The sequence below is a fragment of the Panthera tigris genome, chromosome C2, assembly GCF_018350195.1.
Source record: "Panthera tigris isolate Pti1 chromosome C2, P.tigris_Pti1_mat1.1, whole genome shotgun sequence".
NCBI classification, from domain to species: Eukaryota; Metazoa; Chordata; class Mammalia; order Carnivora; family Felidae; genus Panthera; species Panthera tigris.
This window is the reverse complement of record NC_056668.1, coordinates 68,437,813-68,464,823: the sequence shown is the minus strand read 5'-3', so window position 1 is coordinate 68,464,823 and position 27,011 is coordinate 68,437,813. Positions and strand designations below refer to the sequence as shown.

The 27,011-nt window shown below is 38.1% G+C and overlaps 1 protein-coding gene across 1 annotated transcript in view; it reads left to right on the top strand.

Annotated features, from left to right (window-relative positions):
* Window positions 1-27,011, top strand: part of HACD2 (3-hydroxyacyl-CoA dehydratase 2) — a 101,375-nt gene that overhangs the window by 10,412 nt on the left and 63,952 nt on the right. The window contains exon 3 of the mRNA XM_042956724.1: window positions 15,451-15,469. Coding sequence (XP_042812658.1) covers window positions 15,451-15,469 — 19 coding nt within the window. The remainder of the gene's footprint in view (window positions 1-15,450; window positions 15,470-27,011) is intronic.

Sequence of the window (27,011 nt, the reverse complement as noted above, 5' to 3'; positions counted from 1 at the left end):
ACATGTGGGTAGTGGCCACTCCACTGGACAGCATAGCTTTAGAGCATGATCCGGATTGCAAGGTGTCCATTTGGCATTTGATAAGATAATTCATATCTGACCCAAGTAGAATGAAATAGGAAGGAGAGTAAAGAAGCAAAGGGAGACAAACTTAACAGTGTAAATTCTGTGTCACTCCAGAATTTAAATTCCTAATTTATAAGGTGAAAATAATAAGAACAATTATTAGACTATGTTGATGTGTTTAGGTTAGGAAAAATAGGAAAAAAGCAAATTGCAGATAATGGGAGAGGTATGGAGGGTATGTATGAAGCTGCTACTGGTGCTTATCCCCATGGAAGCGTGTGGTATTTGGGGGAGAATGAAAGGGAACTTCTCCTTTTTACTCTCTATACTTCAATGTGTGCTTATATATCACTTCTGTGACTCTTGAAATAAAAGGGAAGGTATAATAAACATAACATGTGGGACACTTGGGTAGCTCAGTCAGTTGAACATCTGACTCTTGATTTTGGCTCAGGTCATGACCCCAGCATCATGGGATTGAGCCCTACATGGGGCCCTGTGCTGAGCATGGAGCCTGCTTAAGGTTCCCTCTGCTCCTCTTCCCTGCTCACGCTCACTGTCTCTCTTTCAAAAATAAAAAAATGAATAAAAATAAAAAATAAATGTAACACGTAATACAATATAATAGGAAACAAAAAGAGAAAAATAAGATTAAAACATTTTTTGAAAAAAGAAGAAAATATGCAGCTTAGATAGATTACCTTGTGACTTAAAATGATGTGCAGAATTTTACATCTGCTGTTAAAAAAGAAAAAGGAAAGGGACACCTAGGTGGGCTCAATTGATTGAGTGCCTGACTCTTGATTTCTGCTCAGGTCATGATCTCAAGGTTGTTAGGCTTCAAGCTGGGTGTGGAGCCTGCTTAAGATTCTTTCTCTCTCTCTCTCTCTCTCTCTCTCTCTCTCTCTCTCTCTGTCTCTCCCCCTCTCCCCCTACTCTTAAAAAAAAAGAGCAAAAAATAAAAAAGGAACAATAACAGTAAACCTACAAGATAACCAAGTATAGCACAAATGTATCATTTCTACTATTTATACAAATAGATTCATTAATTTTATCAAAATAAAAAGGTATAGTGATGGTTAACATTTTAAAAAACAAAATTCAGCAACCTGTTGCCTATAAAAGACAAGCTTATTGAAGGACAAACCAGCATGCCGTGACCAAGCATACAAGAAAAACAGGACCTCCCAGTTACAGCATAAGATAAAGTTGATAGCAGAGCAGAAGCCAAAGGGAAACTGGCAGAGTTCACAGTTTGTCATGCAGGAGGAACATGGCAGACATGTTGGTGGAATTAGTTGATGGGTAAATGATTATCATAGAAAAGCTGGCAGAAATGTTACAGAAGTAAAATTAGAATTGTACTTAAGAAGTGTCACGGTATATGTAAAAGAACACTGGAGACAAGAAATTTGGGTACTGAGACTTTACCTTAAGTGTTTTCCCAGTTTTAAGTTCAGTGAGGCTTCAGCATTTCATTATCAGATTACAAAAATAAAACAGATTGGGTGCCTGGGTAGTCCAGTTGGTTGAGCATCTGACTTTGGCTTAGGTCATGCTCTTGCGATTCATGAGTTCGAGCTCCACTCCACTTTCGATTCTCTGTCCCCCTCTCACTTTCCGTCCCCTGCTTCCATGCTCTTAAAAAAAAAAAAAGAAAGCAAGTAACGAATTGATAAATTATAGAGGTTAGTATAGTAAGAAAGGTAAAATTAAGTGACAAAGAGAAGATAATGGTAATTAAGGAAATTTCACCTGTTTTCTCCTTTAAAAATGACATAAAAGGGTTTTGAAAACAAGTTTAGATTGGAGTCTTTCAGAGAGTCCAATAAATACCCCCTTTTTCTTGCTTATGTTCTGAACATTGGGAAATAACTCAAAGGAATTGAATCAGGATCCTAAAAACTTTATTAGCAATAAAGGCCTGATAGTAGCTGTAAGACAGGTAAACTTGTCTTACTGCATGTAGTGCATTTGTTTATTGTTGTAGTCAATTTTTGGCAAATTTCTAGTATTTGTAGTCAAGGATGTCCTATTTCAAACAGTGAAACGTGAACATACAATTGCTAAAATAAACATATACTTTAAGTGTATTAGAAAATCAATTCCCATAAGCAGATACTGAGGAATCTGAGAGTCTCCGGGTCTCCTGCTGCACCTGTTGATACCAGAAAGCATTTAGCTTTTATAAGACCCTATCAGGATCATGTAGATCTATTGGGAAGAATATGGATTTTATGATGGAGGCTGTGTGTTAGTGTGCAAGCTAAACGATTTGCTAACTGAACTCCAGAATTAGATCACCACCCACCCTATCCTAGGCAGCAGCGGCCCCGGGTGGTGAGGAGTAAATAGAGAACTTGAAGTTCTTTGTGAAAACCCCAGGGTAGAGCTGAGTCGAGCATTCCCCACCTATTCTTCCCAAATTTACTGCTCAGATGAGTCATTCTTCCTTTCCTGGGGTGAAGTGATTAGCAGGTGGAGAGAGAGCAGAAATATTTGGGGAGATAACCCTTCTCATAGAAGTCAGAAGAGATGAAAAGGTGTTTCCCTCTAATCATAAGTTCTATATATTCATTTTAGAAAAAAAAAAAAAACAGATAAGCATAAAGAAGAAAATGGATGGAATCAATGTTTTAAGAAAATGGAATCATACATACATATGGTATGATGATTTTCAAAACTAACCAGATACTGGTAAACATAACTCAGATTAGTTCTGGACCTCTCCACAGTAACATGAATGTGGTAGACATTTCTTGGGGAGCTGCCCTGCTCAGGAGATTTTGTCCTCACTGAAAATTCTCCCAGTTCTATGGCTATACCTCTGTTGCTTGATAGCAATGAAATCTCTACTGCCTCTCAGGCCATGACTGGCTGATCCAGGGGTATACACCTGGCCCACACTACACTCGCCAGATTTTTCTTCTCCCAAGAATTTGGAATTTTGAGTTGAAAGATATTGGGGCCCATTGTAGCCTAGTCACATTAAATCTATGAGCTACAGCTGAGGTCTCCAAAGGTGCCTCAGTTCTGATTCCTCTTGAGATTTGCTAAACTTTATTGTGAGCAAATTTTGATTGCCATAGTCAGTAGAGTTGTGACTAGATGTTTTACAACACCTGAGGGAGTCCAACTCAGTAAAGATTTTTCTTGCATCTATCCTGACTTTTGTATATCCCCCAGGCTAACCACTCTGTAAATATAAATTGATAGTTTTATAGTACATATTGATATTAAAATATCCTCATGAGAAATTAAGCAAAAAGCTTATTAAGTTAGAAGAAGGTCGTTGTCTTAATTTTCTATTGCTGCTTCAAAGTCCAGATCTCATGGGCACCTGGGTGGCTCAGTTAGTTAAGTGTCTGTCTTTGGCTCAGGTCATGATCTCCCGGTTTATGAGTTTGAGCCCCACATCAAGCTCTCTGCTGTTAGCGCAGAGCCTGCTTCGGATCCTCTGCCTCCCTCTCTCTCTCTCTGCCCCTCCTCGTTCTTTCTCTCTCTCTCTTTCAAAAATAAACATTTAAAAAATAAAGAAAGATCTCATAAACTTAGCAGCTTGCTTTTAAAATAACACTCATTTATTAACTCATGGTTCTGTAAGTCAAAAGCTGGACTTGGCTGGATTGCCCACACAGAGTCTCATAAGACTTAAATTAAGGTGTGGGTCGGGCTGGCTCTAATCTCTGGGCTCTAGGGAAGAATCTGCTAATAAGCTCATTCAACTTGTTGGCAGAATCCAGTTCTTGTGGTTGAAGGTCTGACATCCCGCTTCCCTTGCTGTCAGCTGGAGGTCACTTCCTGCTTCTGCCACCAGCTTTGCTTTTAAAGGGCTCACTTTGTTGGATCAGGTCTATCCATATAATCTCCATATTTTAGAATCAATGGATTTGGGACTTTAATTACATTTGTAAAAGTACCTAGATTAGTGTTTGGATAACCACCAAATAGGAATCATGGGGAATCATCTTTAGAATTTTGCCTACCACAGTTGATACAAAAAGTGAACCTGAGTGAAATAAAGCTATCATCACAAAATAATTGAGTAATTTGTTCACTCTGCCCATTGTACTCTGTAAGTATTAACACCATTTCCAACTTGCTTATTTAGTTGAAAAGGATTTCAGTGCGATAGTGTTGTTATTGCAAAAGCAATGAAATGGATTGAAATGATGTAACGGGATTTGAGATTCCTGTTCAGACTTCAGTTATTAAGTTAGTGAAGGTACATGAAATACAGGGATCTCCTTGGATTTTTAAAATATAACTATTTTAATATTTCTTATTAATTGTCTTTTGGGGATTACCATAGTTTTTCAGTTATATCCTCAAAGTATCCAATCTGTTACACAATTGCTTTATTGCCTTTTGCATTATTGGTTTATTTGTTTTTATCTAATCCATCTCTGCCTTGTTGCACCATTCAAAGAATGTGGACATAAGGATAGGCTTTCTGTGATACTTTCTTCCTACCTTATCTCATGACATAACCTAGAGGATTATTTTGACACCGCACTTACAAATGAATAAGACCTGGCTCATTTGTGATGATACTGTACTTTCTTTTTTTTTCTTTTGATGTTTTTACTTTGGCTGTTATTTATCTTGGTGAATATTCTAACTTCAGTTAAGATTACTTCTCTATGTCCATTACTATATTAATACTATTTTTTATTCTAGTGTTGGTCTGTATCTCTGCTTTCTTATTGTTCTGTGCTAGTTCAAAGTGCTTTCTGATATTCTTATTTTTATTTTATTTTTTAAACACTTATTTATTTTGAGAGATAGAGAGAGACTGAGCATGAGCTGGGGAGGGGCAGAGAGAGAGGTAGACATATAATCCGAAGCAGGCTCCACTCTGAGCCGGCAGCACAGAGCCCAACGTGGGGCTTGAACCCACGAACTGGGAGATTATGACCTGAGCCAAAGTCAGATGCTTAACCGACTGAGCCACCCAGGCGCCCCTGATATTCTTATTTTTAAATCCAAACTTATTTATCATAAATTGTCACATACATCTGACTGCTTCATTATGTACCCAAACATTTGTATACTGAAATACATTTTTTAAAAAGTAAATTACTTTCTATTTCGTCTTTGCATATCAGTTAGAACATCATACTTTTTAAAAATGTTTGGGTGGATAAATGATATCATCTGTGAATTTCATTTCAGGATAGAAGAGGTATTATAAAATATATGTGATTAAAAAGGGGAGATAGAGTCTACTAGGACTAAGACTTGCTATTCTGTCACACAAAGAAAACGTGATAGCCCTTAAGCACTCTACAGTTGATGCTTACACAACACAGAGGTTGGGGCACCAACCTCCTATGCAGTTGAAAATCCATGTATAACTTTTGACTCCCCAAAAACTTAACTCCTAATAGCCTACTATTGGCCAGAAGCTTTACCAATAACATAAACAGTTGATAAATTATAAGGAAGAGAAAATGCAGTTATTGTACAGTACATTAGTAGAGTGAGGCACCACACCTCTCCTCATCCCCACCCAAAGTTAGCAAAGCTGGATCCTGGAGTCATACCCGGTCTGTGCTCCTCTTCCCAGGAATGTAGGAAACCTCATTCTAAGCACAGTTCAGGGGAAGTCAGAGAACTGGCAAAGGCAGAGCACTTTTAGACCTTCTCTGTAGGTCACTTGCTTCACCTGACCCCCCTTTACATAGTTCTAATACAGTTTCTGCTTGTGGGAAATGCTGGCAAGCCAAGAGAGGCCAGTTCCCCTTGGGTATTGGTTCCCAGCCTTAGAGAGTTTTCAGCACCGTGGACAGCGCCCCCCCCCTCCCTGCTTTTTCTCTCTGCAACCTAGGTTTCTGCCTGATGCTATCCTGCACCCAGAGTTCTTCTGGAACTCCAGGTTATCATTCTGTGGTCCTTGGACCACTCTGGCCAGTGACTGGCCCTGCCACTTTGTTGAGAATCCCTCCCCAGAGCTGGTTCCTTTGCGTCTCAGTTGAAGACTTCAATGAACCCAGCTTCCCCAACGTGGGCAGTATGGTAAGGAGTGCCAGGAGCAGGCAAGAGCCCTACTGTCCCAGCTTTCTCCATATGTTTCTTCCACCTTCTCTTCACTTCTAGATATTTGGCAACCTCTGTCTTTTTAATCACTATATAAAATATGTGTTTATTGAAAAAAATCTGAGTGTAAGTGGACCCATGCAGTTCAAACTATTGTTGTGTAAGGATCAACTGTATATCCTTTGCTGTAATGTCCAATTGTTAATCAGCTGCCTGGATGGGTGCCTTACCACATATGTGGATAGGTTTTCTATTTGTGCACTGTCATTTGTCTTGTCTCAGCATGCTCTTTATTCATGTCTTTCATTCCTCATTTAAATCTATAGACATCTTAGTTTTCCTCAACTTTGCAGCGGGAGGTCCAGTTTATCTTGTCATATTCACACATTTGAGATTCTTAGCAGTGTTTTCTTTTGAAAAAGATTATAAGATTTGCAGTGTAATAGTGCTTTTCTTGTCAATTATCAACAAATTTGTGAAGCTTGATTTTTTTTTTTAATCCAAGCCTCCTTCACTCCCCCCCACCCCAATTTAGTGAAATAACAGTTTTTGAGTATATGGTCTTATATTTTAGATGAGGTAAGTCTTGTCAAGTTATAACTTCAGCAGATATCTTCTAACTAATGTGCAATAAAATAATATGATAAAAAAATCAGTAGAGTAGAAATAGAGCCTAGATTCTGGACCCTGGTTACTACTTTGGACAATTTGAACAGCTTTTCTTAGCCTTGATTTTCTCATCTGTAAGTAGAGATAACTGTCGTGACATTCTGCCAGGGTTGTTGTTAGGACCAAATAATAAACTGCTACAGAAATGTGAATTCTAAAGTGTACTACAATAGCTGATAGGTCTTATCATCCAGAAAAGCTTTGATCATTAAATAATATTATGGATGGGTGCAGATTACATTTTTATTATTATATAAGTTTCAGGTATACAGCTTTACAATTCAATATCTGTATACACTACAAAGTGGTCACCATAAGTCTAGTTCCCAACCATACCATTGACCCCCTTCACCCCGTAGCCCCCTTCCCCTCTGGTAACCATTAGTCTGTTCTCTGTGAGTTGTTTTTGTTTTATTTTGTTCACTTGTTTTGTTGTTTTTTACATATGAGTGAAATCATATGATATTTGTCTTTCTCTATCTGACTTATTTTGTTGAGCATAATGCCCTCAAGGTCTATCCATGTTGTAGCAAATGGCAAGATTCATTCTTTTTTATGGCTGAGTAGTATGCCATTTTATAAATATGCCACATCTTCTTTATCCATTCAGCTGTTAATGGACACTTAGGTTGTTTTCATATCTTGGCTATTATAAATAATGCTACAGTGAACATAGGGGTGCATGTATCTTTTTGAATTAGTGTTTTTGTATTCTTCGCATAAATATGAAGTGGAATAGATGGGTCATATGGTAGATTTATCCTTTTTTTTCCTCATTTATTTATTTATTTTGTGGGGGAGTGAGCATTCTTGTCTTTTTCCTGTTCTTAAGAGGAAAAGTTTTTGGGGTGCCTGGGTGGCTCAGTTGGTTAAGCATCCGACTTCAGCTCAGGTCATGATCTCGCAGTTCATGAGTTTGAGCCCCACATCGGGCTCTGTGCTGACAGCTCAGAGTCTGGAGCCTGCCTCAGATTCTGTGTCTCCTTCTTTCTCTGCCCCTCCCCTGCTCGTGCTTGCTCTCTCTCTCTCAAAAAATAAATACACATTAAACAAATTTAAGAGGAAAAGCTTTCAACTATTCACTGCTGAATACAAGAAAAAAAATGTTAGCTGTAGAATTGTCATTTATGCCCTTTATTATGTTGAGGTACATTCCCTCTGTACCTACTTTGTTGAGAGTTTTTATCATAAATGGATGTTGAATTTTGTTGAGTGCTCTTTTTTTTTTGCATCTATTGAGATGATCATATGATTTTTATTTTTCACTGTGTTGATGTAATGTATCATATTGATTTGCAGCTGTTGAACCATCCTTGCATCCCAAGAATAAATCTCATTGGATCATGGTGTATGATCCTTTTAATGCATTGTTGGATTTAGCTTGCTAAAATTTGTTGAGGATTTTACATCTATTTTTATCAAGGATATTGGCCTGGTAATTTCTTTTTTGTGTGTGATGTCCTTGTCTGATTTTGGTGTTGGTGGTGCTGGCCTCATAAAATACATTTGGAAGCTTTTCTTTCTCCTGTTTTTTGGAAGAGTTTGAAAAGGACAGGTATTAAGTCTTCTTTGAATGGTAGAATTTGCCAGTGAGGCCACCTGGTCCTGGACTTTTGTTTGTTGGGAGGTTTTTGATTACTGTTTCAGTCTCCTTGCTAGTTATCAATCTACTGATTTTCTGTTTCTTCATGTTTCAGTCTTGGCAGATTATATGTTTCTAGGAATTTACCCATTTCTTCTAGGTTGTTATTTCTTGGTCTCAATTGTAACTTCTCTTTCATTTCTGATTTTATGTATTTGAGCCCTCTCTTCTGTTTTTCTTGCTTGGTTTAGCTAAGGGTTTGTTGATTTTCTCTTTTCAAAGAGCCAGCTCTTGCTTTCATTGTTTTTTTGTTTTGTTTTGTTTTTATTGTGCTTTGAATCTCTATTTCATTTATTTCCACTCTGATCTTATTATTTTCTTCCTTCTACTAATTTGAGCCTTTGTTTGTTCTTCTTTTTCTAGTTCCTTTAGGTGCAAAGTTAGATTGCTTATTTGAGGTGTTTTGTTTCTTGACGTAGTCCTGTTTTGCTCTGAACTTCCCTCTTAGAACCACTTCTGCTGCATCCCGTAGATTTTGATGTGTTGGATTTTTGTGTTCATTTGTCTCTAGGTATTTCATTGCTCCTTCGGTTTCTTGGATGAACTGTTGACTGCTCAGGAGCATGCTGCTTAATCTCCATATTTTTGTGGGGTTTTTTTTCCCTTGTAATTAATTTCTAGTTTCATACCATTGTGGTCAGAAAAAATGGTTATAATATGATGTCAATCTTTTTCATTTTATTGAGACTTGCTTTTTGGCCCAGCATGTGATCTGTCCTAGAGAATGTTCCATGTGCAATTGAGAAGAATGTGTTTTCTGCTGCTTTGGGATGGAATGTTCTGTGTATATCTATTAAGTCCATCAGGTCTAATGTGTTGTTTAAGGCTAGTGTTTCCTAATTGATTTTTTGTCTGGATGATCTATCTATTGATGAAAGTAGGGTATTAAAATCTCCTACTGTTACTGTGTTTATGATTTCAGGTCCTCCCTTTAGGTCTGTTAATATTTGTTTTATATGTTTTGGCAGTCCTATGTTGGGTGCATATGTATTTATAAATGTTATGTTTTCTTGCTGGATTGACTCCTGTGTCATTATATAATGCTCTTCTTTGTCTTTTATTATAGTCTTTGTATTGAAGTCCATTTTATCTGATAGGAGGATAGGTATTCCAGCTTTCTTTTCATTTCCATTTGCATGGCATATCTTTTTCTAACCCTTCCCTTTCACTCTGTGCCTTTACTTCTGAAGTGAGTCTCGTAGGCAGCATATAGATGGGTCTCATTTTTTTTATATATTTAGCCATTCTGTGTCTTTAGATTGGTGAATTTAGTCCATTTATATTTAAAGTAATTATTAAGAAGTAATAACTTATTGCCATTTTGTTAATTGTTTTCTGGCTATCTTTGTAATTCCTCTCTGTTCCTTCTCTTTTTCTCTTTTCTTGTGGTGTGATGGCTTTCTTTAGTGTTAGGTTTAAATTCCTTTCTCATTTTCTTTTGTGTATTTACTCTAAATTTTTTCCTTGTTGTTACTTTGAGGTTCACACAAAATATTCTGTGTAAATAGCAGTCTGTTTTAATTTGATAGCAACTTAATTTTAAACACAATTCAAAGCTTTACCTTTTTACTCTTCTCCCCCACATTTATATTTTTGATGATACATTTTGTATCTTTTTCTTCTATGCTTCCCTTAATTCATTATTGTAACTTCAGTTAAGTTTACTACTTTGTCTTTTAACCTTAATGCTTGCTTTATAAGTGATTGATTCACTACCTTGTTTATGTATTTACCTTTTCCAGTGAGAATTTTACTTTCATATGTTTTCTTACTAATTAGTACCAATTTTATTCAGCTTAAAGAAGTCCCTTTAGTATTTCTTGTAGGGCTGGTTTATTGGTGATGAATATTTTTAGCTGTTACTTACATGGAAAGCTCATAATCTGTTGTTCAATTCTGAATGAAAACTTTGCTAGGCAGAGAATTTGAGATGGAAGTTTTTAGCTTTCAGCACTTTGTATATGCCTTCTGGCATGTAAAGTTTCTACCGAAAAATTTGATAATTGCCTTGTAGGGTTTCCCTTGTACATAACAAGTTGTTTTTCTCTTGTTGCTTTTAGGATTCTCTCTTAATCCTTAGCTTTTACCATTTTAACTATAATGTATCTTGGTGTGGATCTCTTTGGGGATACCTTATTTGAAACTCTGGGAATCCTGGACCTGGGTGTTCAGTTCCTTTCCCAGATTAGGGAAATTTTCAGCCATTATTTTTTCAAATAATTTTCTTGCCCTTTCTCTCTGTTCTCCTTCTGAGAGCCCTACAATGTGAATGTTATCCCACTTGATGTTGTCTTAAAGGTCCCTTAAGTGTCTTCACTTTTCTTAATTTTTTCCTTTTTTTTTTAAACCGCATTTGTAAAGGTGCTATGTAACCTGGCAAAAGTGTTAATTATTATAAGATATTTTGGAAGTAGCCAGATAAAGTGTCAGAGTATAGAGACATGTCTGCTAATGTTTTTTTTTTCTTGAATTTACATTCTCAGAACTGTTTCTAAAATTAGAATTCTAATTAATTTCCTATCTTCTCTTCTTTTTTCAAAAGACTGTTTTCAGGTATGTTCTTCTTAATTTTTTGTTCCTTAAAAAATGATTGTGGGGACACCTGGGTGGCTCAGTTGGTTAAACATCCAACTTCACCTCAGGTCATGATCTCATGGCTTGGGGGTTCGAGCCCCACATCAGGCTCTGTGCTGACAGCTCAGAGCCTGGAGCCTGCTACAGATTCTGTGTCTCTATCTCTCTCTGCCCCTCTCCTGTGCGTGCGCTTTCTCTCTCTTTCTCTCTCTCTCTCTCTCAAAAATAAACATTAAAAAAAAATTTTTTTTAAATGATTGTGGTAGTTTTTGGTATTTAGTTAAAAAATGGGCAGTTAACAAAATAAACAGCTATATCAATTCCCTCCCCTTTTAAAATTGTGGATTTTTTTTAGCCCTTGTGATTAAGGTGTCTGGGAGCCAATACATTATAATTCTTTGATTCAGATTGGAGTTTGGGGAATTTTTCCCCCTTCTACTGCCTACTCCCATTACCAAGCCCCACCACTTCTTTATCAGAGTAATTCGCAGCTACATTCTTTCTTTCCTGTGTTCTCAACTCTCATACTGTGCAGGTCATTATTATACCACACTTAAATAACTGCTGCAGCTCCTTTGCTATTCATTCTGCCCTTGATTCCTTTGTGCTCCAAACCTTCCAGAGCTTCTTAACATTTATCCATTGCATCACCTTTTTCTTTCAATGTTTACTATTGAAGTATAGTTGATATATACAATTATATTAACTTCAGGTGCATAAAATAGTTATTCAACAATTTTATGTATTATTTAGTTCTCACCTCAATGAATCTGGTTACCATCTATTACCATGCAACTTTTTTTTTTTTTTTTTTTTTTTTCACGAACTAGGGAGATACCTTTGGGCTTTTCTTTCTTTCTTTCTTTCTCTAAAGTAGCTTTATTCAAGTCTTGTTACCATACAATATTATATTAGTTTCAAGTGTACAACATAATATTTCAACAGTTCTATTCATTACACTCATCATAAGTGTACTCTTAAATCCCCGTCACCTATTTCACTCATCTCCCCTGGCCATCTTCCCCTCTGGTAACCGCCAGTTTGTTTTCTATAGTTAACAGTCTGGTTTTTTGTTTTTGTCTCTTTTTTTCTTTGTTTTGTTTCTTAAATACCACATGTGAGTGAAATCATATGGTATTTGTCTTTCTCTGACTGACTTCACTTAATATAATACTCTCTAGATCCGTCCATGTCATTGCAAATGGCAAGGTTTCATTCTTTTTTATGGCTGGGTAATATTCTACTGTGTATATATAAAACGTCTTTATCCATTCATCTATCAACAGACACTTAAGTTACTTCCATATCTTGGCTACTGTAAATAATGCAGAAATAAACACAGGGAATACATATATTTTTTTGAATTAGTGTTTTCATATCCTTTGGATAATTCCCAGTAGTGGAATTACTGGATCATATGGTGATTCTATTCTGTTTTTAACTTTTTGAGGAACCTCCATACTGTTTTCCACAGTGGCTGCATGAGCTTACCTTCGTACCAACAGTGCACAAGGGGTTCTATTTGCTCAGTCTCCCCGCCAATACATGTTATTTCTTGTCCTTTTGATTCTAGCCATTCTGACAGATGTGAAGGGATATCTCACTGTGGTTTTGATTTGCATTTTCCTGATGATTAGTGATGTTGAGCATCTTATTCTGTGTGTTGGCCATCTGTGTATCTTCTCTGGAAAAACGTCTCTTCATCTCCTCTGCCCATTTTTAATTGAATCATTTGGGGTTTTTTGGTATTAAGTTGTATAAGCTTTTTATATATTTTGGATATTAACCCCTTATCAGATACATCATTTGCGAATAAATATCTTTTCCTAGTCAGTGGGTTGTCTTTTTATTTTGTTGACCATTTGCTTCACAGGGCAAAAGCTTTTTATTTTGGTGTAGTCCCAATAGTTTAATTTTGCTTTTGTTTTCCTTACCAAAGAAGGCATATCTAGAGAAATCTTTCTACCACACATGTCAGAGAGATTACAGCCTATGTTTTCTTCTAGGAATTTTATGGTTTCAGGTGTCACATTTAGGTCTTTAATCCATTTTGAATTTATTCTTGTGTATGGTGTAAGAAAGTGATGCAGTTTCATTCTTTTGTATGTAGATGTCCAGTTTTCCCAGCACCTGTTTTGAAGAGACTTTTTCACACTGTATATTCTTGCTTCTTTTGTCATCGGTTATACCATACAACATTATTACAATATCACCTTGACTATGTTCCCTATGCTGTACTTTTCATCCCCATGACTTAATTTATTTTATAACTGGAAATTTATACTTCTTAATCTCCTTTATCTGTTTCACTTATCTTAATTTTTTTTTTTTTTTTTCATTTTTCTGTTGTCTGGGTAAGTTCCCTTGCTTTGTCTTCCAGCTTGCTGATTCATTCTTCTACTTCGTCCAGTCTTCTGTTGAATCTTTCTAGTGTATTTTTCAAACTTCTGTTTGATACTTTCTTATACCTTCTGTCTCTTTGTTGAACTTCTTACTCTGTTCAACCATTCCTCTGCTGAGTTCACTGAACATCTGTATGATAATTTCTTTGAACTTTTCATCAGGTTGATTGCTTATCTGTGTTTTGTTTAGTTCTTACCCTGAGATTTTGGCATGTTCTTTTTGGATACATAGTCTGTTTCCTCATTTTGCCTAACTCTTTGTGTTTGTTTCTATGTATTAGGAAAGTCACCTACCTCTCCCAGTCTTGAATGAGTGGCTTTACATAGAAGATGCACTATTGGGCCCAGAAACACAGTCTCCCAATCACTAGAACCAGGTGTTCAAGGAGTGTCCCCTGTGTGGGCTGTGTTGTCCTTCTGTTGTGGCAGGGCCCAGGGCTGTGGTATGTTGGTGGGCTGGGCTGGCACTTGGTTGGGCTGCACGTTGTGTCCACAACTGCTGCAGTGTGTCTGTGGGCAGGGTTCTCTGCTGGCTGTGTTTACTGTCACTAGTATGTTAGAGGATTCCAAAATGGTGCCTACCAGTGCCCATATTAGTAAGGCAGACTTGAATCACAAAAATTCCTCCTACCAGTGTTTGTTTCCAGGGAAAGTTCCTGCCGTTTTAGGTTATCAAATGATTCTCCTTTACCTATGGTCCATGTACTATTCAAGTTGGTATTTTTGTGCTGGTTTCTGGGTTGAGTGAGTCTGCATATCAGCCCTTTAAGAGCAGATTTTCTATTCCCTGCAGTTTTATAGTCTTCCTGAAGGTGATCCCTGTTGATTTTCAGAGCCTAGTGTTTTGAGGGCTCATCACTCCTATTCAAGATCTAAGGATTTGGTGCCAGATATAGACCTCAGATATTTTGATCCTCCGGGAAAAAGTCTGTTCCTTTAATGTCCCTCCCAGTTATGATCACCATAGCTAGGGTTTGTTTCATTCCCTAGCAAGTCTGTGTTTCTGCCCCCTCTTTCCCATCTTGATGCTATCCTTTTATCCTTTATTGTGGAGGCTCTGTTCATTGAACTTTCAGGTCCCTTTCAGAAGGAATTATTCCACATTTAGTTTTAGATTTGTTGTGTCCATGGAAGAGGTACATTTAGGATCTTGCTACACCACCATCTTGAACCCAGCTCCTCAGATTACTTCTTTACCACAACCATCACCAGGGTTAAAGCAATGCCACATACAGGATGAATAGGAAGGCAATTTAGAATGACCAAATTGGCCACTTGGATGGCCACTGAGATGGAAAAGAGATAGCAATCACACCCAAAGCACTGGAAATAAAAACCCTGAAGGCAGATGCCACAAGTATTAGCAGGACTTGGAAATCAATAGGACTTGTAGGTGAGGGAAAGGAAAATAGCTGAATTTGGGAGACTGAGAAGTTGATGATCAAGAGGCATAGCAGTCGTGAAGGAAGAAAAGCATGAGTTTCTTGAAGAGGCATGCCATGTTTGAGCCACTGCTGGTGCACCTAGATGGAGGGGTGCAAAGGCAGTTTGCAGTGTGGGCTTGGAGCATAAAGAGATCAAGGGTAGCAGATTGGACTGGGAATATGCCTGTAATGAGGTCACCAAATGAGACAAGATGGAGTCTGAGTTTGGAGCTTTGTAGGTTGAATGAATGTCTGCATTGAAGGGCCTGCTGGATAAGAAGAGCCAAAAAAGGCTCTTCTAACCCTGTATTCTATAGTCTGACAGTTCTGTTCTGTAGAATGTGGGACATGGGAGATGTACATCTATTGTTTTTACAAGTTCATGTATTAAAAAAGAGATCCTTGACATCTGGTAGACTACTGGGTCAGATTTACTCCTTACAAAAATTTCCACAGATACAGAAACTAAAAATGAACAAACAAACAAAAATAAATAAGAATTTACATTTTGTTAAATAGCCAGGTTTAAAAATGGAATGTTTATTTTTCAAATTCAATACTGAAAGGCTAGTTTATATAAACTATATTGTTATTGATCTTTACTAATTCTTTTCTCTCCCTTTTTTGTCTCTAGATTTTACATTGTGCAGTAGGTAAGTATGGAATTTTTCCCCTACTATGCAGTGGATTTTGCTTTTTTTTTTTTTTTTTGAAGTCATAAATAATAGGTCGGTTTGATTATTACTGAATATTGGAAAAACTAAACTATTTAATCATTGTATATAAAATTGCTTACACTGGTATGGCTCTTGGTTTCTGAAATGATAGGTACTATTTAGATGTTATCACTGAACAATTTACTAAATGTCACAAGTATTTCACTCTGTCAGTCTCGTTTCACGGGTGACAGAAACACTAGCATATTTATTAAAATGTGACTTGGAGTCCTGGTTCTGGACTATGTAGAAAGCCCTCTTTATGATCACTTAAATATTATATTTTCTTTCTTTATGTTTAAAATGGAGTACCAGGTATATTGCCTGTGTCCCAAATGAATATTGAATGTGTGTGAGAGAGATTGGAAAAATATAAATATAAAGTTATATAAATGTAAGGGATTTCTATGAAAAGCAGATACAGTGTGTTTTGCGGGGGAGGAGAGGGTCATCAAATTCTGGTCTGGAACTGAGGTATAACTTCTTGTCTGGGGTGGATTACACCCCTCTAAATAGAAATGAATTCTGGAAAGTTGACAGATTCTGTAGAGTAAGCCCATAGTTGTTGCTGTGTATCTGGATTTGTCTCTGAAAGGGAGGGAGGGTGTGCAGTTGACCTCGGAAAGCGCCACAGGTCTGAAAACTCAAGAACCATGGATCCAGATTCACAAATTAAGTGGGTACCTGCTATATTCCGGGCACTGCACTTGGCACTGTGGAGTTTAGAGATGAGGAGACTTGGTTCAAAAGGACACATAAGTGGAGGCCCCTGGGTGGCTCAGTCGATAAAGCATCTGACTTTGGCTCAGGTCATGATCTCACTGTCCATGAGTTTGAGCCCCATGTCGGGCTCTGTGCTGACAGCTCAGAGCCTGGAGCCTGCCTTGGATTCTGTGTCTCCCTCTCTCTGTCCCTCCCCAACTTGCTTGTGCGCGCTCTCTCTCTCTCAAAAATAAATAAAAATAAACTTTAAAAAATAAAAAGGACACACAAGTGGACACACAGCAAGCTATCTACCTTAGGTCTTGCACGGTGACTCTGATATCTGGCTCCATTACTTTTAAGGAAGACAAAGCATCTTCATTGTAAAGAGTTGCACCTCAGCTAATTTCCTGCTAGGACAGAGGTTTACAGTCAGGAGTTTGTCCCAGTGATTTGCAGAATTTTGTGTGCATGTGTCTATATTTATTTTAGGGGCAGCTGGATAGAATATATAGCTTTCATTAGATTCCCACAGGAATGTGTGATCCCCAAAAAGTTAAGAAATACTGCTTTATCAAGTATTGCTTGCTAAACCTTTGAGCAAGAGATTTGAAAGGGGCTTGTGGGGGGGGGTCTCATCTGTCACATGATCTGCTTTCTTAGAAGTTGCAGGACCTGGGCCATGTCACATAGCCAGTAAATGGGTTTTAGCTGATGTGTAATTTCACACACATTTCCTTTTTAATCCTTTATCTACAATTTTGAGATGAAAAATTTTGCCCCTTCTTAGATGGTTGAATGAAGTTTAACTGGTTCAACATGAACCAGTTTAACTACAAGCATAAGCTTGTAGATGAGGGGCCACATTTGGCCCGAGAGAGTTCTGGAATCACTTTAGGCCTTTCCCACATGATTGAACCCTGTGCCCCAATCTCCCCATTCTCTTAACCTTCAGCTGCCCCTGTACAAAGCTCTTAGATGCATGTTTTCTAAGCATGTGTGCTACACTTTAATTATTATTATTTCATTGTATTTTAATGCCCCAATTCCCTTTATCTTACAATGTATTTTCATACCTGTTTATAATAAAGTTCTATCCCTAGAAATAAAGTTTCTGACCAGTATATTTATTCGCACCAAGAACATTACTGAATGCCTGGCAGGTGGTGGGTGCCAGACAGTGGATTGGACAGTGAGAGTAGAATGTGAGCAGGCACCAGCTTGGGTTCAGGAAACCCACAGTCAGATGGGCAGCCTTCTGAGCTCCGCTGGTCGGATGCACTCTGCAGACTAGTGTTCACGCTACACTCTGTTCTGATGGTTTGTGGACAAGTGTCCCCAGGGCCTAGCGTGGTACTTGACACATCGTAGATACTTAAAAATACCTTCCTAATTCAGGGTGCTTGGGTGGTTCAGTCAGTTAAGTGCCCTACTTCACTCAGCTCAGGTCATGATCTCACGGTTTGTGGGTTCGAGCCCTGCATCAGGCTCTGTGCTGGCAGCTGAGAGCCTGGAGCCTGCTTTGGATTGATTCTGTGTCTCCCTCTCTGCCCCTCCGCCCCTCCCCCGCTCTATATTTCTCTCTCTCAAAAATAAACATTAAAAAAAATTAAAAAGAGAAAATTCCTTCTTAATTCCTCAAGCACCTTGCTCTGTCAGTGATTCTGTCTCCTGCATCCTCATTCTTTGTCATCTACCTTTTCCTTCTCAGCTCACAAAATGCTCAGGGGTGCCCCATTCTAAAAATAAACTTAACCTTTGACCCTACATTCCTCCCTTATCACTACTTAATTCCTCTCTGTCCCTTTTACCATATATTTTTTTAATGTTTATTTATTTAGAGAGAGAGAACTAGAGCAAGCAAGAAGGGGAGGTGCAGAGAGAGAGAGAGAGATTGAGAGCCCAAGCAGAGAGAGAGAGATTGAGAGACCAGAGATCGAGAGAGATTGAGGGAGCCCAAGCAGGCTCCACACTGTCAGTGCAGAGTGTGATGCAGGGCTGATCTCCATAACCTGGTAGTCATCAGATTTTATCATTTCTGTTTCCTGAATATTTCTCAGATTGTCCTGTTTTTCATCACTGTTCAGGGCATCAGTGTGTCTCATCTGGACTCCCTTTTGGATCTCCCTGAACTTCTAGGCTTGCAATATTAACAGTAATAATAAGAGCTACCCTTCATTGAGCATTTACTATGTTCCAGTGCTTTAGTGCTTTTACCTCATTTACTTCCCTTTTTACAGGTGACAATACTGAAGCTTAGAAGGTTTTCAATCTTGCCAAAGTTCACAGTTAATAAGCCCTAGAGCCAGAAGTTGAACCTTTGGCTGTGTGACTCTAAGCCCATGCACAGCCCTTGAGGGAGTTAGTTAAAAGATAATTCTGAGCCTGTGGCTTCCTTGCTTAAAACCGTTCACTGGTTTAAACTTCTTCATGATTTGGAGCCTGCCCACCCTTCCCAGCCTTCCCTGTGCCCTGCCTCTCACTCCATGCTTCAGCCACCCTGGCCTTTTTGTGGGTCTCCCCACTGCTTCTTGCCTCTGGTCTGTGGCCAGGCCTTGCTTTCTGGAATGAGCAGCCCACCCCCTCCGGCTGGCAGCTCTTTGCCGCTTTTCCTCCAGTAAACTTTCCTACCAGCCACTGGCTACATTAGGTACCTTTCCTCACTTCTCTTTAATAGCCGACACCTCGCTGTTGTTGTACCTTCTGCTGTGTATTATGGTCTGTCACTGTACCTGTATCCCCCACCAGCACCACTGAGTCTTTGAGAAATGAGAACTGTTTCTTACTGATTTCTGTATCCCGCCACCTCACAATACAGGCCGCCTAAGTGGAAGCTCGGTGAACATTTGACCATACTCTTACCAAATTCCGGTGACATTTTCCAAAAATGGTTTCAAAATGTGTTCAGTTCTTTTAGAAAATAAATAATAATAAATAAGCTGTTTCTGGCATTAATCTAAAGGCAGTCCTTTTTTTTCACTCCTACAATTTAAGTTTAGTTTTAGAATGCTGGTTCTTTTCTTGTGGCTTTGTAAAACTTTTCACTCTGAGAATTTCGGCTTTTACAACTTGTTTTGGAGCCTTGAGATATTTTTAGATTACATTTAGATACCTTTAGATACATGGAAAGTCTGGACCTCAGTCAGTCTTGGGTTGTTTATCGGCTGTGTGACTTCCAGGAAGTAACTCCATCTCTGCATCTTTATTTCCTCATCAGTTAAAGGGGGATGATACCCATCTTGTAGGGTTGTTGTGCAAACGAAAGGGGACATGCATGAGAAATACTTAGCATGATGTCTAAAACATGGTAATACTGAAAACTGCCCAGCCCCAAATGGGAGCTATTGTTACTAACTAAAACAACAGTAATGTCATAGAATGTTAGAAGTTTCTGTCCCTGATGTAAGGTTGAATATCTGTATAATTCTTCCATATTCCTAGTTTTCTTAAATTATAGTTTCTGTGTAAGTGAGTGCTTCAGGACTGTTTATTCTCAGTATGGGTTGGAGCTGCTTCTGATTCATGGTTGTGACAATGCAACGTGGCAAAAACAGCCTCCAGAAACAATAAACTAAAATTCTGTATGAGGGGCTTGTTTCTGAAAAGTCAAGCCTTCTGTCTGTGCAGAAGTGTTCCCACGCCCCAGTTATTTCCAAGTAGGTTGTTTGTTCTCCATTGATAATGTAAAGATGGGAGTTCTTTTTGAGGTTGGGGGGAATGATTTTGAACACGTATTGGGAATGTATTTCTTTTTTTAAGTAAAATACAATTGACATATAACGTTGTATTTGTTTCAGGTGTACAACATAGCAATTCGATATATGTATACATTGCAAAATGATGACCACAATAAGTTTATTAGTTAATGTCCCTCACCTCACATAGTTACATTTTTTTTCTTGTGATGGGAACTTTTAAGATTACTCTCTTAGTAACTTTGATAAAAAATATAGTATTAATCATAGTCACCATGCTGTACATTATATTCCTGGGACTTCTTTATCTTAGAGCTGGAAGTTCATACCTTTTGACCTCTTTCACTGATTTCCCCCACCCCCAGCCTCTGGCACCCACCAATCTGTTCTCTGTATCTGTGAGTTTGGTTTTGTTTTTTGTTTTTTTCCCTCAGATTCCATGTATGTGTGAAACAATGCAGTATTTGCTTTTCTCTGGGACAAGATGTAAATGCTGTGGTTGCAGCCCTCAACCCAAGATTTGTAGTGCTTTATGTTTATGCAATACTTTTCTTTTTGGAAATGAGAATTAAAAAAAACAAACAACCACTTTGAGACTTACCTTTCACAAGACTGCCAAGAAGGGTTCTGATTTCTTTATTCATGTGGTATATAGTTTGTACTGAAAGAAGGCATTACCTGTTTTCCTGTATTGTGTTGCAAATTAGGTTGTGGAAGAGTTATATGGGACATGGGTGGCTGTCAGCTAACTACGGAGTATGGTTCTCCCTCTTTGTTGGGATGGAAAGTAGAGGTAGAGGGACTGGAGCTGAAGATACTCTTGGTAAGATGCGGCATTGTGCATCTGGTGAACCTTCATGTTGAAAATTATACCGTCAATATAAATAGCTTTGGAAGTTCTCTTGATTGAAAAGTGTAGAACAGGAGCTCAATCATAGCCCAGAGGGTACTAGGTCTAAAGTTGAGTATTAGCACTTTGATAGACAAGGACAGAACCCCTTTTCCTGAAATATTCTGTATTTCTGGTTTCAAATATTTGTTCTATGTGCCGGCTTGCCCTCTTCTTTCAAACTAATGGCACGTTTTCTTTACTTATTTTTAAAAAGTGAATTTTAAGAAATTTGCATTTGCCTTAATATTAGTAGGTAGCATGTGGCTTGAAAACCGATTCTACTAGGTAACAAATGGTGCCAGGGAGGAAGAGGAGCAGCTGTTAGGGAGATGAGCACCAGAAGACCACATCTCCTGCCAGAAAGCTTTTCCCTTCCACCAATTAGAGTGAACTAGCTCCTCTCCAAACCGTTAACGCTATTGTCCCCCACTTTAAGCTAACAGTCATTTACAGTGCAGTATTGTGAAGGAACTGTCATCACATATTATTAAAACCAGGCCCAGGACCCTCCAAATTGTAGTGTAAGAGAACTCCGGAAGGAAGCATCCCGGAGGGAAGGGGTAATTCCTCTGGATTCACTTACCTGATTCTGTTTCCACCCCTGTACCTGCCCAGTCGTCAGGGGTATGGCTTTGGACAAAAACTGCTTTCTCTAGTTCCACTTAGGTTAGTTGACATTTTTTGAATGAACTTTACCAAATAGGAAGAGCAGAAAGGGAATGAGTATCAAACTACAAACAGTATAAAAATAACCATATTTCCAAAGTACAAACTTTGAATTCTGAGACCTCCCCCCCCCCCCCCCGCCTTTGTTACTGGGAGCTGACACAGCTTCACATGGACCTCGTTGACTCTCTTCCACCCTGTTCCTAGTGTGCTCAACCCCCTCACAAAAATGAATAAAAAATGTTTCAGATTGAGATTCAGGTGTTTTCTTTGTTTGTTTTTTTGTTTGTTTTTTTGTCTGGGGGGCCTGCTTAGTGGTGCTAATGGCTGAGGGAAGAAGGAGCCCTTTGAGGTGGGATAATGGACTTAACCTTTCCCGTCAGGCTATCCTGTCTCCCCTGCCCAGAGGCTTCCAAGGCTCCCACTGGAGAGCGTGCAGGGGGAGGGTTAGAGACTTGGGCAGGAAGTTGCCAAAGTCAATCTTCACATTTTTGCAATTCTGCCTTTGTCATTTATTAAGTACAGTCATTTCCCAGTGTCTGACAACCAGAGCTCTGTGAAGACTGACCATGGTCAAACCGTAGTCTTTCCCAAATCAGTCAAGCCCTTCACACCAACCTGGCTCAGTCTCCTGCCTTGGCTCTTCGTTCATTGTGTTGCCTCCTGATCAAATTTTGCGTCCTCCCTTCAGACACGAAGCCAAGAGGAAGGACAGATAGTTTTAGCACCTGCATCTTCTGCTCCTGGCACCCAAAGCTAAAGCATTTGTTCTCTGAATAAACTTTTTGTTTTCACACCTCCATAATTTGTACGTACAGTCTCTTTTGCCTGGAACACCCAGCTCTGTCAGTTGTTTCTTGCTCCGTGTGAATGTACTGAGATGAAGGGAAGGGAGAAATAAATAGAGCATGCTCATTAGGAGCCCCAAGTGCCTGAGCAGGGAAGGTTGGAGACTTACCCAGAGCTCATGTGTACCGCCTGGCGCCTGGCCAGCAGTCAGTAAGCTGTAGCAGCATCTCCATTGGTGACTAGTGGGAAAACTTCAATTCTGAGGGTTTCTGTTCCCAGTCAGAATTCAGAAGGGAAAGCCATGAAGAGAGCCTAGATGGGGAATTTTACCCTCTGCCATCCTTGTAGGAGCAGCTAGGGGGTTGGTTTGCACGTAGAACTGTTACTGAGTTATTTAAAGTGTCTTCTCTATAAGATACTGTACCATCCAGTCCCTTAGGAACCAAGCTAAGGCAAACCAGGTGTGTTGGAAACACAACTAGTTGACAAGTCAGGCTTCCTCTCGCTAGGCCTTAGTTTTCACATCTGAAAAGCTAGAGGTTGGCCTAGCTAATAGATTAATGTTCTTGCACCTTGATGTTCTGACATTCTTTGAAATTAACTAAGGCAGCTTCAGAGATGAATTTTGGTTATCTGAGTAGTGATAGAAAAGGAGGATAGGATAGATCTTACAACATACCTATGTATTAGTATTAGGAAACTTGTTTCAAGTATGGTAGTTTCAGTAAATCTTTCCTCCCGATGCATTTTGAAATCCACATCACAAAGCAGAATTGAAATGGGAGATGCGCACTTGCACATTTTCTGTGGCATGCATTTACCCATAGTGACCACTAGGTGGCACCCTTGTATTAGGAGATTTTTATCTTGGAAGTTCCAGAACTTCTGGAAGACTTCTAATAAAAATAGATAGCAAAGAATCAATAGCTGAAACTGAGGAATGAGAAGGTTTTTTTAGAAAAAAGAGAAATGGATGTTTTTCTGTGAAGTCTGATGATTTGATCATTAATATCGGAGGTAATGGAAAACTAGAACTTGCTACATTGCCCTAAAGGAAATTATCTTATATTTCTTTTTATAAGGCACCAAAGTGTCTTTAAAGTTAAGAATAAAATTAATTTGCTTCATTAAAAGGCTGGGCAAAAAAAAATCTATTTCCCAAATGTTCTCTGGTGAGATGGTTAGTAGCAACCTGAAGTCAATAAACCTGTTCTTTGCTTCAGAAGCAGGTTGGTCCAAGGAAGCTGGAAGCACCGTCTAGTGACTAAGTGGAGTAAATTCCATTGAGCCAAAAGGGGAAAGTTTGAGTTCTCTTTTAGCAAAAGAATTACTTGATTTATGACTCTGTGGGAGGAGTTGACTGGTTAAATAAATAATAAAGGGAGCAAAAATGCTTAGGAATATTTGTATGACACTGGTATGTCTTTTTTTTATAGCTTGTACAGCTTTCTTGGGAGAGGATTTTTTTACTCTCCGTTCATAGTGAACATTTTTCCGATAATTTTTTCCTTTCAATAACAGTTTCTGTCTCACTATGTTCTTTCAATTAGCAGTCTGCATTTAAGATTTATCCATGTCTTTGTATGGCTTGATAGCTCATTCCTTTTGATTTCTGAATAGTATTCCATTGCACGGATGCACTGGTATGTTTATCCATTTACCTATCGAAGGACATCTTTGTTGTTTCCAACTTGGGATGACTATGAATAAAGATGCTGTAATTATTCTTGTGCTGTTTTCATGCGGACAAAAAAAAATAATTTTGCATTTTTAAATCTATTGAGTATTTACCTAGTAGCACAATTGTTGGACTGTGTCATGGGACTGTGTTTAGCTTTGTAGGAATCTGCCATTGTCTTCCAAAGTGGCTGTACCACTTTGCATTCCCATCAGTAATGAATGAAAGTTCCTATTGCTCTGCATCCTCACCAGCAATTAGAGTTTTGGATTTTAGCTATTCTAATGTGCGTAGTGGTATCTTTTGTTTTAATATTCATTTCTGGAATGACAAATGATGTTGCACATGTTTTCATACTCCTATTTGCCAGCTATGTATCTTCTTTTTATTTATTTATTTATTTATTTATTTGTTCAATATATGAAGTTTATTGTCAAATTGGTTTCCATACAACACCCAGTGCTCATCCCAAAAGGTGCCCTCCTCAATACCCATCACCCACCCTCCCCTCCCTCCCACCCCCCATCAACCCTCAGTTTGTTCTCAGTTTTTAAGAGTCTCTTATGCTTTGGCTCTCTTCCACTCTAACCTCTTTTTTTTTTTTTTTCCTTCCCCTCCTCCAGCTATGTATCTTCTTTGGTGATGTATCCGTTCAGATCTTTGCCCAGTTTTTTAATTGGGTCTTTTGTTTTCTTGTTGAGATTTCAAAATTCTTATATTTTGGATACGAATCCTTTATCAGATATATATATTTAGCAAATATTTTCTCCCAGTCTGTGACTTGCGTTTTCATTCTCTTAATAGCACCTTTCACAAAAGCACAAGTTTTTAATTTTAATAAAGTCCAGCTTAACTACGTTTTTTTCTTTCATGGATCTTGCTTTTGGTGTTGTATCTAAAAATCCACTACCAAACCCAAGTTTATGTAGATTTTCTCCTTTGCTTTCTTCCAGCATTTTACAGGTAGATCTATGATCCATTTTGGTTTATTTATTTATTTATCTTTTTTATTTTTTTATTTTTTTTTCAATATATGAAGTTTATTGTCAAATTGGTTTCCATACAACACCCAGTGCTCATCCCAAAAGGTGCCCTCCTCAATACCCATCACCCACCCCCCCCTCCCTCCCACCCACCATCAACCCTCAGTTTGTTCTCAGTTTTTAAGAGTCTCTTATGCTTTGGCTCTCTTCCACTCTAACCTCCTTTTTTTTTTTTTTTCCTTCCCCTCCCCCATGGGTTTCTGTTAAGTTTCTCAGGATCCACATAAGAGTGAAACCATATGGTATCTGTCTTTCTCTGTATGGCTTATTTCACTTAGCATAACACTCTCTAGTTCCATCCATGTTGCTACAAAGGGCCATATTTCATTCTTTCTCATTGCCACATAGTACTCCATTGTGTATATAAACCACAATTTCTTTATCCATTCATCAGTTGATGGACATTTAGGCTCTTTCCATAATTTGGCTATTGTTGAGAGTGCTGCTATAAACATTGGGGTACAAGTGCCCCTATGCATCTATGATCCATTTTGAGTTAATTTTTGTAAAAAAAAAAATCCAGTATGTGTTTATTTTTTTGCATGTGTATGTCCAGTTGGTTTAGCACTATTTATGGAAAAGACTGTCCTTTCTTCATTGAATTACCTTTGTGCTCTTGTCGGATATTAGCCAATTATATTTGTGTTGGTCTGTTTCTGGGCTCTCTGTTCTATTCTGTTGATCTACGTCTTACTATTTTGCATATACCATGCTGTCTTGATTATAGTTAAGTCTTGAAACCCAGTAGTTCAATTCCTCCAAGTTTGTTCTTTTTTTTAGTATTGTATGGGTCTTTTGCCTTTCCATAAAAACTTTAGAACCAGTTTGTTAAGACCTACAAAATAGCTTCCTGGGGTGTCGAATGAGATTGTGTTGAATCTGCAGATCAACTTGGGAAGAACATCTTAACAATATTGAGTCTTTCAATTCACAAACATGGAAGAGCTCTCCGTTTGCTTAGATCTTTGATTTTTCTCATCATTTTGCAGTTTTCTTCAAACAAAATGTTTTGTTAGATTTATATCTAAATATTTCCTTTTTTTTGGATGTTATTATAATTGGTCTTTTTAAATTCAAATTGTAATTGTTCACTGCTTGTATATAGGAAAGCAGTGGACTTCTATATATTTACCTTGTATCCTGCAACCTTGCTCTACTTGCCTCTTAGTTCTGGGAGTGACTTTGTAGTGATTTTGTAGATTTTGTACATAGACAGTCATGCCATCTGTGACTTCCTTTTCAACCTAACTTTCAAGGTTTTTTTTTTCTTACTGCAGTGGCCAGGTTTCCAGTTCACATTCCTAATGTTCATTACTTGATAAAATAAAGCGATTCCCAGATCAGTTTTTCTCCACAACCAGTTCTCTGAAGAGATATATACTTTCTGCTTCATATTTACTAACAAGGTATAAAACAATATTTGTAAGGTCACTCAGGATTTTTTTTTTTTTTTTTTTTTTTTGTAGATCTTCTCTACCCTTACCTTTGCATGGTCTGTTTTGCACTGAGATTGAGAATATTAAAGCCTCTAATTATTAATGTGTCTCTAATTCTCCTTCCTTCTCCCATAGCCTCTGCTTTAGCAAAGCAGATAATTATTTGTAACTGTTATACCTTCAGTATGAACTGTGACTTTTAGCACTAAAAAATGTCTTATTTGAAGCCTTTGTGAATCACTTTTGTATTAGCATAGAAGTGAGTCTTGTTTTGTGGGAGCCAGTTTGAAAATCTCTTTCCTTTAATAAGTGACTTAAGCCTATTCACAATTATCGATATGACAGATGTTTGACCTTACTCTGTCACATTTGTGTTATAATTGCTACATATACTATGTAATATTTGCTATGTTTACCTACATGATGTGTTTGTTGTGTTGCTGGGATTTTTTATATTTATTTTAGTATTTAGAAGGTTTTGTTCTAGTAGTTACCTTTGTATTTATACTTTTTAAAAGGCTCTTAGTTCTCTGTTTTCTTATTTAAACTTTTGTGACCTAGTTTGTCAATTTTTGAAG